Source organism: Humulus lupulus, chromosome 6 (genome assembly GCF_963169125.1).
Source record: "Humulus lupulus chromosome 6, drHumLupu1.1, whole genome shotgun sequence".
Classification (NCBI taxonomy): domain Eukaryota; kingdom Viridiplantae; phylum Streptophyta; class Magnoliopsida; order Rosales; family Cannabaceae; genus Humulus; species Humulus lupulus.
The window spans coordinates 89,869,639-89,890,741 of record NC_084798.1 but is presented as its reverse complement, the minus strand read 5'-3'; the positions used below and the strand labels follow the sequence as shown (position 1 = coordinate 89,890,741).

General features: G+C 34.4%; 2 protein-coding genes across 2 annotated transcripts; both read right to left on the bottom strand.

Moving 5' to 3' along the window:
• Positions 1 to 2,926: 2,926 nt before the first annotated feature.
• LOC133785287 (uncharacterized) lies at positions 2,927 to 18,562 on the bottom strand. Its single transcript, XM_062224537.1, has 2 exons — positions 18,077 to 18,562; positions 2,927 to 2,992 (listed from the first exon to the last, which is right to left on the bottom strand). Exons 1-2 carry the CDS (start codon positions 18,560 to 18,562, stop codon positions 2,927 to 2,929), a joined length of 552 nt encoding a protein of 183 aa, XP_062080521.1.
• A 123-nt stretch (positions 18,563 to 18,685) lies between these two features.
• Positions 18,686 to 20,795, bottom strand: LOC133785286 (uncharacterized). Its single transcript, XM_062224536.1, has 5 exons — positions 20,634 to 20,795; positions 20,297 to 20,477; positions 19,919 to 20,115; positions 19,619 to 19,837; positions 18,686 to 19,342 (listed from the first exon to the last, which is right to left on the bottom strand). The coding sequence occupies exons 1-5, from the start codon at positions 20,793 to 20,795 to the stop codon at positions 18,686 to 18,688; spliced, it is 1,416 nt and encodes a 471-aa protein (XP_062080520.1).
• Positions 20,796 to 21,103: the final 308 nt, after the last annotated feature.

Genomic DNA, 21,103 nt, shown 5'->3' with positions numbered 1-21,103 from the left:
TGGCTGAAATGATGAATCTATTAAAAGAACACTTGGTAGCAATTTTTTCTTGCACTTGTACAACTCAAAATTGGTATTTTTCAAATGAATCTTATATCTTGTTGTTTAAATTTAGGGTGGTAGAGCAATACCAAGTGAGGGGAAGTCCCACAATGCTCCATAGCCCAACAATATTCCTTCTCCTAAGGTAAATTATGAAATTCGTTATTATTTTAAAGCTTCCTTTTAAAATAACAAATGCTTGAGTTTTTGGCTAAATTTTTGCCATTATTCTCTTGAAATGGGAGAGTGAATATGTAATAAATATTCTTATTTTTGGACATGTGATTTTCACTGTTTATGAAATTTTTTATTCTTTTAAAGCTTGTTTTTAATATACCAAGTACAAAAATTAATATATTGTCTTTAAAATCAATTCGGTAGAGTGTTGGACTTAAAAGGCCCCATAACTTTACATCAGCAATGAATGCTTGCTATTTGCTTGACTGGTTAGATGTAATTGTTGCCGAAGGTCGCTGGTCTTCTAGTGATCCTGAAGTAAAGGTACACGGAATTAAACTTGGACCAGATTTTATGTGGGTGTGGGTTGATACTGTAGTTGTGCCAGATGCATATTTATTTCGTCCTAACCATGAGATGCTTACAATACAAGATGTTGTTGGTGCCACAGTTGCATGGCCTTTTCAAAAGATTATTCCAAGAGGTATTTATTTGGCCATTTCATAGTATTATTGTGATAAAGTTTAGAAGAATGTTGATATCTTGTATTGTATTGATTTGAAATGATAATTGATACAACAGAAATACAAGATATCAATTCTTTTTCTAGATTGGAATTTTTAAAAGAGACCTCTGGAATTATATGGATACTTATTCCTACTTTTACTCTTGTATTGGGAATCACTATAGGTGTACTGGTAATTGTATGGTTAGAAAGAGAAATATCGGCAGGGATACAACAACGTATTGGACCTGAATATGCCTGACCTTGGGGGGTTCTTCAAGCTTTAGCAGATGGAGCAAAACTACTTTTCAAAGAAAATCTATTTCCATCTAGAGGAGATACTCGTTTATTCAGTATTGGCCCATCCATAGCAGTCATATCCATTTTATTAAGCTATTTAGTAGTTCCTTTTGGATCTCACCTTCTTTTAGCAGTGTCCTTCTCTTCTTTATCATAAGGTTCACTCCTCACTAATGAACGATAAGCATCTATATTAACTTTTATTATTTATTAACTAAATATTAACTAATTATTAACGACGAGATCTATTATCATTTTTTGCATGTCCCCGGAAATTTAGAGTGGGTGCAAATTCTCCCAATTTATGGCCTACCATACGATCTGTTATATAAATGGGCAAATGTTCTTTTCCATTATGAACAGCAATAGTAATTACAATTGAAACCACCGAAAAGGATATATGAAGTAATATATGCTCTAAAGTTGAAAATATCATAAAAAAAGTTTCTCAATAATAGGATAATAATAGAAATCGGGAATTGAATTCAGTATAGGATTTCCTCTTTTACTTTTTAGAAAATGCCATGCTGCTACTCGAACTCGAACTGAGATGCTCTAGCACTGCTTCCTAAGAGCAGTGTGTCTACCGATTTCACCATAGTGGCTTGTACGAAATCATAATAACCTAACAACCTATTTTTATTCAATCGTCCACTTTTCATATTCCATTTATAGAAGAATAGAAAAATAGAGAAATTCATATGAGATCAAATGTGAATTAAATACTATGATAGGGATGGTGAAATTCTTGATATTGATTGGAAATAGGCATACTGAATGACTAGCCATTGGGAAATTATATATACCAACAGGCAGGACAGTTTGCATTCTATGGGTTGTCTTGTCTCTTTCATTTTTCTTTTAGTAGTGGAACCCTTAGTTTTAAGCGTTTCCCTATTCTGTTTTGTCTCTAGTTTATGTCAATTTTTTTTTGGTCTATTTTTCTAACTTTGACTAGTTGTTTATTTGGTTGGTTCTTTGTTAGGCCCTCTATGATTGTAAACTCTCGTTATTTAGTACACACCTTTGATCAAAGAAACAAAATGTGAACTAGAGACTAGTATATGACCTAATTCAAATTTTTATTTATTTTGCAGATTCGACAAGCGAAATGAGGAAGAAAATATAGTTTGAACACTATTTTGCTAAGAGGGGGAAGATCATTAGTTCTTACCTTTATTTTTTAATATGCCAAATGTTGATGACAACTTTGATGAATATTTTGTTGTTATTTAGGCAGTGGATACTTGAAGACCATTATTGGATTATTAATTTGGTAAGGTTGAATGCTTTAACACTATTTTATTGTGTGGACATAGTTGGATTTTATGAATGTATTATGAACCTTATTTATACAATTTTTGATGCATTATAAGTATACTTAATAGAGTAGATTTCAATAATAGCAATAAAAAATAATAAATAAATAAAGTATATTCTAATAATACTACAATAGATTATAAGTGTTATGTAAACAAACTATTATAATAATAATTTAAGTTTATCTAAATATTAAAATAATACAAAAAAATGTTATTGTAAATACTTAACTTATAAGTATAAAATTGTATTATGTAAACTACTTTATATAATACCGAAAAAGTATTATTATAAAGTATACTATAACACTACTTAATATGTAGAAAAAAGTCTTATATAATCTACTATAAATAAGACTAAAAAAACTTATCTATTTATTAAAATAACACACAAAATTTGTTATTTTTGACTAAAATATAGCAGTTCATTATAACTATGAAAAAGTGTTATGCGAAGTCTCCCTCGTACGATAGCACCGCTTTTCTTAAGACATCAAAAAGTGTTATGCTATATATTTCATAACACTTTTTTAGTCTTATTGAAAGTAGTTTTTGTTGTAGTGGTACACCAACATAAACAACCTCACAATGCTTCCAAAATACACTGCACCACAATTGTCCAAATGAAAAATCCAATACTCTTCACAAACTGAAAAATTAGTCAAAGAAAAACTTGATGAGAGTATTGAATGATAATGAAAACCTCCTTTGAATGTATGTTTGAAATGTCTAAGAAATTCATAAAACAAAGTGGGATGGGATGGGTTTTTGGATTAGTGTGTGTGTGTGTGAATAGGGATGGAGATTTGGGGAAGGTTTAGGGAATAATGGAAGAACAAAAAGGTTGGTAGAATGATTTAGGGTGATGGTGATGGAAGAATAATGAATAAAAAAAGGAAAAATGGAGAAAATGGTGTGGAGGTTCGGTGGAGAGTGATGGGAGAGAGAAGAGAGGTAACTGGTTGTTTTTGTTAAAAAAAATGAGGGATGAAATTGAGTTTATATTTTTAATTTTTTCTGAAATAACATTTGTGGGTCGTGCCCTGAAAAAAAAAACTAAAGCTGCTCTACGAAAAATGGTCGTGACCTAGGAAAGGTGTGTCGCGGCCCGCGCACATACCTGAAGCTTCTGTTTGAAAAAGGGTCACGACCTAGCAAGACCCCTTCTTCTGAAATAGCGTTCATGGGCCGCGACTTGGGAAATGTATGCCGCGGTCTGCGAACACACCTCAGACTTCTGTTCGAAAAAGGGTCGCGGCCTAGGAAAGGACTGTCGTGGCCTGATCCCTCTTTTTTTCACTATTTTCACGTTTCTAATTACATAAATTAAACTAAAATTACTACAAAAAAACAAAAATGAAAAATGAAAAAATGTTCAACTTAAAGAAAAAATAATTAAAATAAACTAATTTACAAAGTTTCTAAGTTTACCTTCACTAGCTCAACTTAGTGCTTCATTCATCTATTGGAAAACTTATACAATATCTTTATTTATTTTCATGTAGATCTAATATTAAACAAGTTAATATGAGACAACCTATACATGTTTCTACAATTCAATTCAAAGAGAAGTAATGATAAGAACACTTACATTATACGCAATGAAATGAATGAGTCATTCATTCAGTTTCACTAACCATTGTATCCTTTTTGTCGTAGAGTATTACCAAGAAACTGAATTGTTCTTCAATTTTCTTCACAACCTTCTAAAGTATCCTTGGAATCACCTAGGCTAGGGTGGGTGATTCTTAACACATGAGATAGATACAGAGAGAAGAAGAATAGAAGAGAAAAAATTGAGGCTTAGAAAAGGACTTATGCAGTAAAGAGAATCTAAAACCTAATAGATCTTTTGATCTTCTCAAAAACTTGTGATTCAACTTATGTTTTCAACTCTCTCTTAGCATTCCTTTTATATACTCAATTATATCATTTATTTAATTAAAAAACCAATAATATAATAGTCAATTAATAGCCCTAGGTCGAAATTATCATTGGCTTTAGGCCCGTAAAATTTCCCATTTGATTAGAAGCCCGTTGGACTTAAAATCAAGGCCTATATCAATTTCTATTGATTTAATTAATTAAATAATTATCAAATCCTTTATCAAATTAATTATTTATAATTTGAACCTTGATTTAAACTTATTTATTAATTTAGATACCAATTTATCTTACATAATAAATTTGCCCTAATTTCTCTTTTCTTCTCTATATTGTATAACTTTGTGATACTATCCAAAATTGACATATATAAATTTGATAATTATAATTGATAACTAAATCAATTAATTGAGACTATCTAGATGATTTTATCCAAGGTACAATGGATACCGTGGGTGTAACGCCCTGGATAGCCAAGACCGTTACACTGTGTACTTATAAAGGTGCAAGACTTGCTAATCAAGTCATTAATTTATAAATGTGTTACTAAACATGGATGAACTAGGGTTAAAAAGGTTTTGGTCTCAAAAGTTTCATTTTATATAATTAAACTGTTATATACATGGGATCCCAAAAGGAACAAAGTTAAAAAGTTGGGTTACAGACTTCCAAATTAATACAAACAACTGTTAGCCATACTAAGGAAAAATGGACAATCTTTGGGTCTCGCGTCCCAGCCTAAACCTCAACCGTGGCGGCTGAGCAGCTGGCCATGTACATTCTACTCGCAGATCTCTCCTAATCAAGGCTGATCAAGTTTGCCCTTGCCTTTACCTGCACCACGTAGCACCCGTGAGCCAAGGCCCAGCAAGAAACCATGTGCAACACAAACAGTAATAACAGATAGTAAATTCACTAAGCATGAACTCTCATCAAATAACCCCCATTAATCATTCAGCATTTATTCAGAATCATGGATGCAATCAAACACTTATAACATTCATATCACATAATAATCAGGGCCGGCAACTTAGGCCGCACCCTCTGTTTACCCCCACTGACTCCGGCCCGCTTAAACAGAGCTCAGTGCATATTAAGCTATCCTTGGCTACCAGTGGCCAAGTCGCGCCCTGTGCGCTAGTGTAACCCTTGGCACCCTTAGGCCGTTGGTTCACTAATTAGCTTGCATGGCATAATACCATCTTTTCAAGCATACACAATAGGGAACCCTTAGTCCCGTCATAGATATTCAACCAGGTACAGTTTTCTTACCTTTAATCTTTGCGGTTTCGGATTACGAGCAATGCTCCTCAAGCACGATCCGTTTCCGAGCCTAAACTTTTATCACCTAGTCACAACCAAGGTATAGGGTTCCATAAATATTCAAATTAGGGTTTCCGGTTACAAAACTAACTTCTGGGAATCCAAATTCCACCAAGCACGGTGGTGAAATCGATCCCGAGCATTCTACACCACATTCCCATGCCTAATATCCCCAAATGTTCAAGTGTGCACCCAAGGGTTGTGGCCCTTGAAGCTTAGCCGCGGTCCTGCCCTCAAAACAAAACCAAGGGCTTGCCTAGAAGGAGCACGTGTCGTGGCCCTTGCATTGGGCGCCGCGGCGCTCACCCATGGCCGAGCCTCCTTGGCTCATCTTCATCCTAGGGTCGCAGAGCTCTAGAACAGAGCCGCGGCCCTTCCCTTTGAGCCCATAAATTTCACCATTTCAATCCTTAAAACCTTACCCAAAATCACCCCAAAGCTTCCTAATTCTAAAACAAACATTCCCAACACTTTTAGGATGACTTTAGCAACATAATTCAACAGAAAACTCAGCCTAAAACTCATAGAAATCAATGTTTCAATCTCTGAAAGTCAAGAACCTCAAAACACCCAACCAGCCATGCATAACTCGAATTTACACCTCTAATCATGAGTTAGAGCTTACCTCTTCAGTTGAACTCCTTCTCTAAGCAAACTCCCAGCTAAGTCTCAAGTTTATTAGCTCAAATTCAACCTTAAACATTAACAATACAATCATCTCAGTACCCAGCTAAGAACTCAAAGCTTCTAACTTAAAAACATAGTTTAATTCTTACCTTAGCCTTGATTAAGTGTTCCCTGAATAATCTCTTAGCTAAGCTTCAAAATCCCCCACTAAATTCCCAGCGATTCCTAGCTCAAAGTCCAGCAAAATTCCCAGTTTGCCTAGTTTCCTTGAGGGAGAAAAGAGCTGAGAAGGAAAAGAGAAATGTCGGTCTATTTTTTAGTTCTACTATTTTCCTTAAGTTTATCTTATCCCGTTAAGTTAAACCCGAGGCTCGGGTGCCAGAACCGTCCCCGAGGGCAAAACAGTAAATTTCCCCAATATTCCTGCCTAGACTTCCTTACCTCAAATATATCTCCATATATCTATTTTCATATCCCGATAGTCTAAATAGCTACCCGATACCTAAAACACCCCTGACTTATTCAAAGTCAACTGCAAGCCCTGTTTTGACTTTTCCCCGCTATCTAGCCCTAGGATTGCCTCGAGTCGTGCTCTGCAGACCTACCCACATAATAATGTGGTTCTCACAATACCATATATATATCACATTAATACCAATATAATTATACAAGCATTATTAATCATATAATTATGCATTTAAATCTATAAAATCATTCAAATCACATTAAACCCAATAATGCCCTCCTAGCACACTAATCAAAGCCCTTAAGCCTCATTAGCGAATTTGGGTTGTTACAATGGGCCTATGAAATCAAGCTCCAATAAGTTATCATAAATCTAACAAATAAATTTACATACTTATTAATTCCTCGTGACTCCACTAAAGACTCTGAATCGCACTCTTGAATTCATAGAACGCTCTATAAGCAATATAGATACATTATTAATTATCCATTGTTACAACCATAATTGTCACTCAATCCTCTATAGATGGTATACAATGAGATGGGACTAAAATACTGTTTTACCATTCATTGTATTTATCCTTAAAACACTTAGTTCCTTGTAGATGATATTTTAGTAAACTAATATTAATTACTGAAATGAGATCTCTATCATTTAGCACCTTGAACCAAACTAAAAGGAAACCATTGTTTCACTTCTTCATGAGAAGCTATAGATTTTCATATCTATGATTAACACTCCCACTCAATTATACTATCGAGTTCCCAAGATGTAAGTATGGGCTAGTCCGTAGGGTAAGATGGTAACGAACAAGTGAAAGAACTCAAATAATACAATCAGTTAGAATACAAACCACTCAAAATTGAGATTGAATTGACTTATGGTCAACTATATGATATGACTAGAATAGATAATAATGGTATGTTTACTTATCCTTTCTACTGTCAATATCGGTCCAGTCCAATGTAATAAATACATCCGATCTTATCTACTTTTCTAATGTTCTCGAAAGAACATAACACTATGATGTGTAAGTAAATGATATCGTAGATTGACAAGTCAATGTAAATCCTGTGCACTGACTAATCTTAGGACTAACTTATATTTGAACATATAATCATATTTATATTCCACTGTGATTACGTCACTATAAATATGATTAGCTATGTGCTCGGGATTTAATAGAAGATTATAATAAACTAATAATTATGAAAATAAAACATGTCATCAAAGTGATTGACCAAGTCAAAAATTGATTTCTATTCTTTTATTGATAATAAAATGAGATTACAAAGAAATTGGGTATTAATTAGGGCATAAAACCCCAACAAAATCCCACTTGCGCTAATTTAAACTAATGCCTTAATTCTTCTAATCTCATTACCTTGATATGCTTATCAAATGTAGCTTATGGTAGTGTCTTTATCAACGGATCTGGAAGATTATCTTCAGATGCAATCTTCATAACCTTCACATCTCCCCTGGCCACATATTCTCAAATAATGTGATACTTCCTTTCTATATGCTTGCTCGTCTTGTGACTACGAGGTTCTTTCAAGTTGGCAATCGCTCTTGTGTAGAACACCAAGTGGTTTATCCATTTCTGGAAAAACACCAAGATCTGAATAGAACTTCTTCAGCCAGACTATTTCCTTAGCTCCTTCTGACACAGCTATGTATTCAGCCTCCATGGTATAATCTGAGATCGTAGACTGCTTTATGCTTCTGCATATCACAGCTCCACCCCCAAGAGTAAACACCATTCCAGAAGTAGACTTTTTGTCATTGACATCAGTCTAAAAATCTGAATTGGTGTAGCCTACAAAGTTCAGAACACCACCCTTGTAGACTAACATATAATCCCTAGTACGCCTTAAATACTTCAGGATATGCTCAACTACTATCCAATGTTCCGGTCCTGGGTTTGACTGATACTTGCTCACTACTCCCACTGTATAGTAGATATCTGGTCTAGTACACAACATACCATACATCCCAACTGCAGATGCGTAAGGAATTTTTCTCATTGTATCTTCCTCTTCCGGAGTCTGGGGAGACTGCTTCTTTGAAAGATGAATTCCATGGCGGGACGGTAAACGTCCTTTCTTGGAATTTGTCTTTGAGAAACACTCAAGCACTTTATCTATGTAAGTTGCTTGAGATAGAGCTAAGAGTTTGTTCTTTCTATCCCTTATGATCTAGATACCTAGAACATAACTTGCTTCACCCAAATCCTTCATTTGGAATTGAGTGTTCAGCCAATTCTTCACATCTCACAATTTCTTAACATTGTTTCCAATGAGTAAGATATCATCTACATAAAGAACCAGGAATATCACTATTTGATTTGCCTCAGTTGGTAAACACAAGATTCATCAATATTTTATTCAAAGCCTTAAATTTTGATTGTTTCATCAAACCTAAGGTTCTAGGAATGAGAAGCTTGCTTAAGTCCATAAATAGGCCTATTCAACTTGCAAACTTTTCTTTCTTGTCCAGCTACTTTTAATCCTTCTAGTTGATCCATATAAATGACTTCGTCAAGCTTTCCATTAAGTAAAGTTGTCTTGACATCCATTTGCCAGATCTCATAGTTGAGAGTGGCTGATATGGATATGAGGATGCGAATGAACATGAGCATGGCTACCGGACTAAAACTTTCCGCATAGTCCACGCCTTCTCTTTGGGTATAACCCTTTGCCACTAATCAAGCTTTATAAGTCTCGATATTTCCATCAACACCTTGTTTCTTCTTGTAGGTCCACTTGCACCCAATGGCCCTAAAGTCACTATGTGCTTCCACAAGATCCCAGACGAAATTTGAGTACATGGACTCCATTTCCTGTTTCATGGCTTCGAGCCATAGTTCCTTTTCAGGGCTAGCTATTGCCTGTATGAAAGAAAATAGATCAACATCAGTAGTGTCATCAACAACCATATTGGTTTCACCATCCAAACCTGTAATGACCCAAATTTCTGACCTATTTTTGAACTAGTTATGTTATGAATTTCGAAAAATAGTATTTCTAGAAAGTTGTAGATAATTGAATTAGCTTTCTAACAGTATAAAGATGGTCTAAATCGGAGTCCTACAATGCCAATTATGTTGATTTTACTGAAGGTGAGTTTAGAGTTACGAGATTTAGGGAGTTAGAAGTTAGGATTCTATTTGTTTTTATTATTTTTGTTTTTAATTTTAAAAATCAGGCTTTGACTCCTTAAACCTCTCTCTGAACAGTTTGACCAAGTTCTAAGCCTTTGACTGAAGAATATTCAAATATTTTCAATTAAATTCATTATTTTTATTCAAAGCCAAAAAGAAGATCTTTATTCCTAGAACTCTATAAATAGGACTTAGAACCCAGCCCTTTCACTTACTCTTCAATTGTGATCATACTCCAAGGTGTTAGTGAGAATATAAGAGTGATATACTTGGGTGGGAAAGGGAAAAAAAACTTATCATTCTTAAGCTTTACCAAACACTTGGGAAGTAAGGATTAGAGTATTTCAATATTGAAGTTAGGCCAATCTATAAGGTCAACAAAGGTACCCTTATTCTTAAGTTCAGTCCCGTTGATTCCTTAGTTTCTTTAGTTTTCATTCAGGTTCTAACTTTTGTTATGGTTTTGTGGTTAGGTTTTTAAGTTCTTTGAACTTAAGGTGTCTTTTCGGTAAGTTTTCTCTTGGTGGTTTAGTTCTAGTCTTTTCATTCTTTATTCTTTAGAAATACTCACCATTTGTATTGTTGGTTTTAGGAGTGTTCCAAATCCCGTCTTTGTTCTCAAATATCCCGGTGTTGGTAAGGAAAATAGGATAGTTCTTATGTGATATGTGCTATGTTTATATAAAAGTGTTATGATTATGCTATAGTATGATTTTATGTGTTATGATATATGCATGTTTTGGGGCTTATAGTTGTTATATAGCAAACCCTATCACTTTTATGTTTTGGGGCTTATAGTTGCTATATACCAAACCCCAACACTTTTATGTTTTTGGGGTTTATAGTTACCTAACTAGCAAACCTCATTATAGTACGAGGCTTATAGTTGCTTAGTTAGCAAACCCCAATAGTCACCATGTACATGGGTTAGAATTATGATATATGTGTTATAGTATATAATATATGTTCATAGTCTATGTGTATGATTATGTTTCATGCTTGTAGTAGATTTTCCTTGCTGGGCATTAGGCTCATTCCTTTATGTTTTATATGTGCAGGAAAATAGTTTTAGTGGCGGGAAGGTTCTTGGCAGCTTGGGAATGTGTATTGAGGGAGAATGGAAATCGGTGGACTACGTGAACGATTCGAGGATGAAGTTGTTTTCTAGTCATTTAAAATCATGCTTTATATATTTTCCGCACTTTGTTTTGTAACAAATTTTAATATTTAAGTTATGTTCTATTTTATTTTCAAACAATGGGATCCCATACCCAAACCGCATTTTATGTATTTAATCTTTGCTTTACAGTTTATAATAAAGTTATGGTTATTTCATATGTATGTTTTCCTTAAGATTAGTTTCTATGTATAGTAGTTATTAATGGTCCAAAGTCTAGAATAGTTGGGTCGTTACATCGAGATAGACTTATTAGTCATCTGAACGAGATAGACTTATTAGTCATCTGACCGAGGTAGACTTATTAGTCATCTAATCGAGGTAGACTTATTAGTCATCTGACCGATATGGACTTATCAGTCTCTAACCGGGATGGACTTATCAGTCATCTGACCGAGATGGACTTATCAATCATCTATTTAGAAAGTGACTTATTAGTCAACTGATCAAGGAATGACTTATTAGTCATCTACCTCAGAGCGAGAGACTTATTAGTCATCTACTCAAAGCGCAGGACTTCACAAACATGTCTTTGTATCTGCTTGCATGCATGAGTAGGGTTATTACTGCTAGGCATGCCTATTATGACTTAGTAACATGTTATTACTTGTTCATGAGCATATTAAGCTTTCTTGCTGAGCTTCGGCTCACGGATGCTATGTGGTGTAGGTAAAGGCAAAAGAAAGCTAGACCGTCCTTAAGTTGGAGAGCTTAGGTGATGATGTGTACATATGCAGCTGCTCGACCGCCACGGCCGATGGTTTAAAGAGGAACTAGGATAAAACCCTATTTTGCCGCTTAGGTCGGCTGGTTGTAAATATTGTGTTGTAATAAACCTTTAAATTATATTGTTGGGATCCCAATGTATACAGTAAACATTTTAGTGAAACGTTATATCTTAACCAAAAATTTTAATCATAAATTGCTAATCATACTTAGTTACACGATTATGGCCAAATAACTCAGTTAGTGAGTTTAGCACTGTTTAAAATGCACTCCGTAACGGTCCCTGGGTAGTAGGGCGTTACAAAACCATAGCAAACTGGGTTCCTAGAAACATTCCCTCTACGAAGAGGATCCGTCACTGTTTGCTCAAGAACAGTGATATTATCTTCAATTAAATTGACTTGCGTCAGTTGGACATGAAGAGTGGGAATCTCATCATCAACTCGCGTTGAAGACGATGGAACATTGGTTGGAGTCAATTATTTAACCATTTCCTCTAAAACTACTTTGCTGTGTGAATTGAAGTTTTGGACATAGTCATTTTCCAAAAAAGTAGCATTTGTAGAAGTAAACACTTTCTTTTCTGAATGACTATAGAAAATTCCACCCAGAGTACCTTTAGGATAGCCAACAAACATGAAAACTTCAGTTCGCGGTTCTAGCTTTCCTTCCTTTTTCCTTAGGACGTGGGCGGGACACCCCGCATATTCTATAATGGCGTAAACTAGGTTCATGACCATTCCAGCGTTCTAAAGGTGTTTTGGGGATTAATTTAGATGGCACGACATTGAGAATGTCATTCGCGGTTTCAATTGCATGTCCCCAGAACGAAGTTGGTAGAGTTGAGTAACTAAGGATGCATCTAACCATTTCCAATAAAGTATTGTTCCAACATTCCGCTACACCATTTTGTTGCAGAGTACCTAGGGCAGTAAGTTGTGATAAAATCCCAAGTTCAGTTAAATGATCTTGGAACTGCATATCCAAATATTCTCCAACCCTATCAGATCACAAGATCTTTAATGTTTTGCCTAATTGGTTCTGAGCCATAGCTAAGAATTCCTAAAACTTTGAAGATGTTTTTGATTTCCTATGCATTAGGTAAAGATATGAGTATCTAGAGTAATCGTCAATGAAAGTAATGAAATACTCAAAACCACCCCTCGCTTGTACATTCAAAGGTCCAAAAACATCTGAATGCACAAGTCCAAGTGGTTCTTTGGCCCTATCACCCTTTGTAGAGAATGGACACGTGGTCAGTTGGCCTTCTACACAAGATTCACAGACAGGTAATTCACCTAAGGTGAGTTCCCTCAAAGACCTGTCCTTTGTAAGTCTTTGAATTCTATCATAGTCAATGTGACCTAGTCTCAAATTCCATAAATACGTCATGTTGTCATTTTCGGTCTTTTGACGTCTATTGGTCCTAGGTTTAGCTACTTTGAATAAATCATTGTTAAGAGCAATGGGTTCATTAGGCCGCAGAATATAAAGCCTGTTTTCCAAACATGCAATACACAATTGTGATCTATTGAAAGAAATAGATATATTAGAACTTGTGAAAATCATAACAAATTGTTCTAATTACAACATGGAAACTGAAATTAAATTTCTACTAAAATCCGAAATAAAAAATACATCATTTAAAATTAAAAATTTATTTTCGAACTTTAAACGTGCTCTTCCTCTAGCTTGGACTGCAACGAACGCTCTGTTCCCAACTCTAAGCTTTAAGCCTCCTTCGTCCACTTCCTCCCACAATTGAAGAAGCTGTAAAGAGTTACAAACATGGTTAGTAGGTCCAAAATCAACAATCACACGTTTCTAAGATATATGAACTATAACCATTACCTTTGTTTTTAGCTGCTAGAAACTTGGGGCAATCCTGTTTCTAATGCCCCTTCTGTTTGTAGTGAAAACACTTACCTTTACCTTTCTTTTTTTTTCTTATTCTTTCCCTTAGGCATCTGTGCATTTGGTTGCATACTTGTCTCTGTAGCCTTTGCAGGCTTGGGGTTGTTGTTATGTCCATATTTCCTCTTGTTTCCAACTTTCGAAGACAAATCTTGGTTAGCTTCAGCCTTAGCTGGATCAGCACCAGTAGTAGTACTTGTCTTCTTTTCTCCTCCCTTACTCGGTCCACTCATGATAGACTCAAAATTCTGAAGCTCGTTCATGAGCTGCGTCAGACCATAGTTGAGTTTATTCAACACATAGTTGGTGGTGAATGGCAAGAAAGCTGGAGAGAGACTATTGAGGATTAAGCCGACATGAGTTTCCTCATCTATTATTTCTCCATGCAGTTTAGTTTCCTGAAAGTAGTTTGTCATTTTGATAAGATGACCGTGAACATGTTGATAAGGTGTCATCCGAGCACTGGCATATTTCTTAGTGGCCTCAAAATGAGTCTGCGCTGACTTGGCACCAAACATGTCTTAGAGCTGATCCATGATTTTGTAGGCCGTCTAGAAATTCTCCATCTTTGTCTTGAGAGTGTTGACCATACTAGTCAACATGTAGTACCACGCCTTGTTGTTAGCCACCTGCCAACGCTCATACTTATCCCTCATAGACTTGGTAGCTCCTTTATCTGGAAGTTCCAAGGATTCCTCAGTCATGACGAAGTTGGAGTTGTCACCAATCAACACAATGTTGATGTTTTTCTTCCATTAAGGAAGTTTCCTCCAGTGAGTTTCTCCATCGAAAGTTGAGAAAGGATGGGAGTAGACACAACCATACGAAAACTATCAATTATCAATAAAATATAAATCAATCACTTTTGCTCAATAAAACTTATATTCACTGTAATTTCAAGAAATAGCACAAGAGATACCAAAAATATGAAAGATATGAAAAAAAAAATACCAAAATAATCATATCTTTATTTTTTTTAGGTTTTTAACCAATCTATGATATCTTTGTCTCGGTTGGCGAGAGTAAAAAACACTACTAGTTAAACAAAGTTGTAAACTTATTAATAATAGACATCATTATTAACAACCTACAATTTGATCAAAATAAGAAAACAAAATCTCTTATTTTATGAGGTAGACCCACAGTTTTCGATAATCATATATTTAGTCCTAGTAGTCACCGTAGGGGTGAGTCTAGTAGAATTTGACATATAATTATCTATCTTTTGAAATCTAACCTTGTCAAAATAACTAATGAACACCTTCCACAGGGGGACGAATCAAGGTGTCTCGAGGCCCAACTAAGCTATTGACCTTGTTAAACCAACAGTGGAGATCGAATATAATTCTTAAAATAAACTCATTATAAAATTTGTATTTTTATTATTAATTTTCAAAAATTAATGACTATGGTTCTCCAAAAAATTGAAAAGATTAAATTTTTAAAACCAAAGTACTTTAATTTCCTATTAATTCTAAGTGTCACATTGAAAAAAATTCAAATAATTTATAATTAATTTGTTACTAATCAATATTTAGGTTTAACTAATATAATGAACCTATACAATTAAGTCCAACTCAGGTGCATGGGCCTTAACAATTGGGCTTGTATGGAGGAGGGTTGGGTCCAGTATGTCGTTCCCACTACAAATGCTCTCATACTTCCATAAAAGGTCCAAAAGAAAGGAATTTAAACCTTCATTTTATTAAAAAATATTTTATTAATTGGTTTGAAAAACGTGATATTTTTAGAAATCTAACCAGTTATAAATTTTTAAAACAAATATCATCTGCTGTTTTTGAAAAAAAATATCTTAAATAGTTAAACAAATTCAAATATCTATAAAAATATCTTGTTAAGAAATTTTCAAATTTCAAATAATTTAACTATTAAAATCTATAGAATAATCAAATATTATTATTTTAAATATCAAATTAAAAAAAATATATCATGTATTAAAAAATATCTTAAATATTTGATAACTTAATTCTAATATTTTAATATATTAAAATATTTAAAATTAATTAGTTAACGTATTTTTAAATTTGAATTTGAATCTTGGTAGAAAATATTTATTTTTAAAAGATCAATCAACAATAATATCATATTTCGAAAAGAATATTTTTTAAAAATAGAAAATATCTGATATTTTTGTATTAACCTATTCAAAATACATTCAAAAATTAAAATTTATGAAAAAAAAATTAACGCAGGACGCGGTCAGTGAAAGTGGGTGGCCGTGGTCACGGGACGATCAGAGGTTTATCGTGGCTGCGACCACTAGCTGCTATTACCCAGACCGCGACCAGTGAAAAATAGTGACCGCGACCACTGCCTGAGAAAAAAATTTGATAAAATTTGTGCAATTTTTCAAGCCGAAAACGTTTTCTAAATAATTTTTACCATGATTTACATCAAACAAAGCATTTATATTAAAATTATTTGCAAAGAAAACACAAAAAAAATAACCGAAATATGCTAATAATCACATAAAATTCAATATGCATCATAAAAACACATGAAATCCACCCAATTACTCAACACAAAAAATAATTCAATTTTACCATGTTCATGTGTGAAAATAAAGATTACCAAATGCTCTAATGCCAGTTGTTGGAAAACTTATACATGATCTTTATTTATTTTCATGTAGATCTAATATTAAACAAGTTAATATGAGATAACCTAGAACATGTTTCTAAAATTGAATTCAAAGAGAAATAATGATAAGAACACTTATATTATACGCAGCGGAATGAATGAGTCATTCCTTCAGTTTCTCTAACCCTTGTATCCTTTCTGTCATAGAGTATTACCAAGAAATTGAACCGTTCTTCAATTTTCTTCACAACTTTCCAAAGTATCCTTGGAATCACCTAGACTAGGGTGCGAAATTCTCAACACATGAGATAGATACAGAGAAAAGAAGAATAGAAGAGAAAAAAATTAAGGCTTAGAAAAGGACTTATGCAGTAGAAAGAATATAAAACCTAATAGATATTCTGATCTTCTCAGAAACTTGTGATTCAACTTATGATTTCAACTCTCTCTTAGCATTCCTTTTATAGACTCAATTAGGTCATTTATTTAATTAAAAAAATCAATAATATAATAGCCAGTTAATAGCTATAGGTCGAAATTATCATGGGCATTAGGCCCGTGAAATTTTCCATTTGAAGCTCGTTGGACTTAAAAATCAAGGCCTATATTATTTTCTATTGATTTAATTAATTAAATAATTATTCAAATCCTTTATCAAGTTAATTATTTATAATTTGAACCTTGATTTAAACTTATTTATTAATTTAGAAACCAATTTATCTTAATTAATAAATTTGCCCTAAATTGTATAACTCTGTGAAACTATCTAAAATGGACCTAGTCAACTTTGATAATTCTAATTGATAATTAAATCAAGTAATTGAGACTCTCTAGATGATTTTATCCAAGGTATAGTGGGGACCATGGGGCTATGAAATCAAGCTCCAATAAGTTATCATAAATCTAACAAATAAATTTACAAACTTATTAATTCCTCGTGACTCCACTAAAGACTCGAAATTGCACTCTTGAATTCATAGAACACTCTATAAGAAATATAGATACGTTATTAATTATCAATTGTTACAACCATAATTGTCACTCAATCCTATATAGACAACATACAATGAGATGGGACTAAAATAACGTTTTACCCTTCATTGTATTTATCCTTAAAACACTTAGCTCCTTGTAAATGATATTTCAGTAAACTAATATTAATTACTAAAATGAGATCTCTATCATTTAGCATCTTGAACCAAAATAAAAGGAAACCATTGTTTCACTTCTTCATGAGAAGCTATAGATGTTCATATCTATGATTAACACTCCCACTCAATTATACTATCGAGTTCCCAAGATGTAAGTATGGGCTTGTCCATAGGGTAAGCTAGTAATGAACAAGTCAAAGAACTCAAATAATACAATCAGTTAGAATACAAACCACTCATAATTGAGATTGAATTGACCTATGGTCAACTATATGATATTACTAGAATAGATAATAACGATATGTTTACTTATCCTTTCTATTGTCAATATCGATCCAATCTGATGTAACAAATACTTCTGATCATATCTACTTTGCTAATGTTCTGGAAAGAACATAACACTACGATGTGTAAGTAGTTCATATCGTAAATTTTCAAGTCAGTGTAAATCCTGTGCACTGACTAATCCTAGGACTAACTTATATTTGAACATATAATCATATTTATATTCCACTCTGATTACGTCACTATAAATACGATTTTCTATATGCTGAGGATTTAATAGAAGTTTATATTAAACAAATAATCATGAAAATAAAATATGTGAGATTACTGATTGACCAAGTCAAAAATGATTTATATTATTTTATTGATAATAAATGAGATTACAAAGAAATTGGGTTTTATTTAGGGCATAAAACCCCAACATCATCAACATATACCGGGTCAATGAGGTGAATCACAACAACTTGTTCTTCCTCCACTGATTCGTAATATGGATTTAATCTTTGACCATTCAGCTTGAAAGACTTTCTGTTACTTGGACTTACAACTTCGACCGCTCCATGAGAAAAAACCTTGGTGACAGTGAACGGACCTAACCATCGAGACTTCAACTTCCTAGGAAAGAGTTTAGGGAGAGAGTGATACATGAGAACTTTCTGACCTTCCACAAAACTCTTTCGAATAATATGTTTGTCATGAAAAGCTTTGGCTTTCTCTTGGTAGATTCTCGAACTCTCATATGCTTGATTGTGTATTTCTTCTAGCTCATGCAATTGAAGCATTCGTTGTTGTCCTGCAGCAACCATGTCCATGTTGCACTTCTTCGCAACCCACCAAGCCTTATGCTCCAGCTCTACCAGTAGATGGCAAGGCTTCTGATACACTAGCCAATATGGTGGCATACCGATAGGTGTTTTATATGTTGTAGGATAAGCCCACAAGGCATCATCAAGCCTTGTACTCCTATCTTTCCAGTTTGGATTCACGGTCTTCTCAAGAATCAATTTGACTTCACGATTAGAAACCTACGCTTGTCCATTGGCTTGTGGATGATAAGCAGCTTTCACCTTGTGAGTTACACTATAGCGTCGAAACAATGCTTCTATACTCTTGTTACAGAAATGAGTGCCTTGATCACTAAGTATAGCCTTGGGTATACCAAAACATACAAAAACATTGGAGTGAATGAAATCCACCACTGTTTTTGAATTATCCGTTTTAGTCGCAATTGCTTCTACCCATTTAGACATTTCATCCAATGCCAAAAGATAGTATTCATTGCCAAAAGAAGATGGGAACAGTCCCATGAAATCCATACCCCAAACATAAAAAATCTCAAGAATTAAAATAGGAGTTTGAGGCATTTGATCCTTAGCCGTTATGCTACCAACTAGTTGACATTGATCACATGCCTTACAATAAGCATAAGAATCTTTGAAAATTGTGGGCCAGTAGAAACCATTGTCGAATATCTTACAAGATGTCCTCTTGGGTCCGAAGTGTCCACCACCACCATAAGCATGATAAAAAGCAATGATGGAATGAAATTCAGATTCAGGGACACACCTTCGAATGATTTTATATGTACAATGCTTCCAAAGATAAGGTTCATCCCATATGCAGTGGCGAGCATCATGCTTGATTTTATTCTGTTGTGCTTGTGTGAGATCACATGGTAACTCCTTTGAAGTAAGGTAGTTAACAATGTTGGCATACTAAGGAATAACTTCTTGCCTGGCGAGGAGTTGCTCATTGGGAAATTTTTTTTCCATGGGCAAGTTATCTTTAACCCGAATAAGACGACTCAAGTGGTCTACCACCAAATTCTCAAAACCCTTCTTGTCCTTTATCTCCAAGTCAAACTCTTGAAGAAGTAGAACCCACCAAATCAGCCAAGGCTTGGCTTATTTCTTTGCCAATAGATAGTGAAGAGCAATATGGTCGGTATAAACAATCACTTTAGTTCCAATCAAGTATGACCGAAACTTTTCCAGGGCAAAAATGACTGCCAAGAGCTCTTTTTCAGTGGTGGAATAATTAAGTTGAGCATCATTAAGAATGCAAGAAGCATAGTATATAACATGAGCGAGATTTTCAACTCTCTGCCCAAGAACCGCACCCACAACATAGTCACTTACATCACACATGAGTTCAAAAGGCAACTCCCAATTTGGTGGCTAAATTATAGAAGCTATAGTCAAAGACTCTTTTAATAAGTTGAAAGCCACTAAACAAGTTTCATTAAACTCGAACTTTACATCTTTTTGAAGAAGGTTACATAGTGGTGTGGTGATTTTAGATAAATCCTTGATAAATCTCCTATAGAACTCATCATGCCCAAGGAATGATCTCACTTCATTCACACTAGCCGGAGGTGGTAGAGAACGAATTAAATCAAGCTTTACCTTATCAACATATATTCCCTTGATTGAAATCACATGACCCAAAACTATACCTTGATTTACCATAAAATTACATTTTTCTAAATTAAGCACAAGGTTAGTTTCAATACACCACTGGAGTACCAAAGTAAGATTAAGAAGGCATCGATCAAATGAGTCACCATAAATACTTAAAATCATCTATAAAAACCTCAATGATGTTTTCAATATATTCTGAAAAAATGCTAATCATACAGCGCTGAAAAGTGGCAGGAGCATTACATAACCCAAATGGCATACGTCGGAAAGCGAATGTACCAAAAGAGCATGTGAAGGTTGTCTTCTCTTGATCTTCAAGAGCAATAACAATCTGATTATATCCTGAATAACCGTCAAGAAAAAAATAATAAGGATGACCTGCTAACCTCTCAAGCATCTGATCAATGAAAGGTAATGGAAAGTGATCTTTATGAGTTGTCGCATTCAACTTGCGGTAGTCTATACAAACTCGTCACTCGGTTTGCATTCTTGTTGGCACCAACTCATTTTCTTCATTCTTTACCACTGTGATTACAGACTTCTTTGGCACTACCTGAACTGGACTCACCCATTGACTGTCTGAAATTGGGTAAATAATACCCACACTAAGGAGCTTCAGTAAGTCCTTTTTCACAACCTCCATCATAGGTGGATTTAATCTCCGTTGTGCCTCACGTGTTGGTTTAAACCCTTCTTCAAGTAAAATAAGGTACATGCACATAGAAGGGGCTAATCCCCTTAATAGTAGCAATAGACCACGAAATGGATGTTTTATAATCTTAAAGCACTCTTATCAATTTTTCTTCTTGAACTTTAATAAGATTTCTTACAATTATAACTGGAAGTGCCTCGTTCTTCCCCAAGTAAACATATCTGAGATGCTTCGGAAGTGGCTTCAATTCAAGTGTAGGAGCTTGTAAAATTGATGGCTGCAAGTTCTCATTAGAAATCGGTAAATCCATAGATGCAACCTTCTTAAAAGTCTTGTCAAAACAACTATTGAGTGCGGTTATGAGTTCCATG

Excerpts from the sequence above, each read along its gene's own strand:
- LOC133785287 (XM_062224537.1), bottom strand. The coding sequence starts at position 18,562 with ATGCCACCATATTGGCTAGTGTATCAGAAGCCTTGCCATCTACTGGTA. Across the intron at positions 2,993-18,076 it reads TATATGTTGATGATGTTGGG|TTTGTGAAGAGTATTGGATT; the intron begins GTTTTATGCCCT and ends CTAATTTTTCAG.
- LOC133785286 (XM_062224536.1), bottom strand. The coding sequence starts at position 20,795 with ATGTACCTTATTTTACTTGAAGAAGGGTTTAAACCAACACGTGAGGCA. Across the intron at positions 20,478-20,633 it reads AATGGGTGAGTCCAGTTCAG|ATGCTTGAGAGGTTAGCAGG; the intron begins GTAGTGCCAAAG and ends TTCATTGATCAG. Across the intron at positions 19,838-19,918 it reads GTAACCTTCTTCAAAAAGAT|CCACCAAATTGGGAGTTGCC; the intron begins GTAAAGTTCGAG and ends TCTATAATTTAG.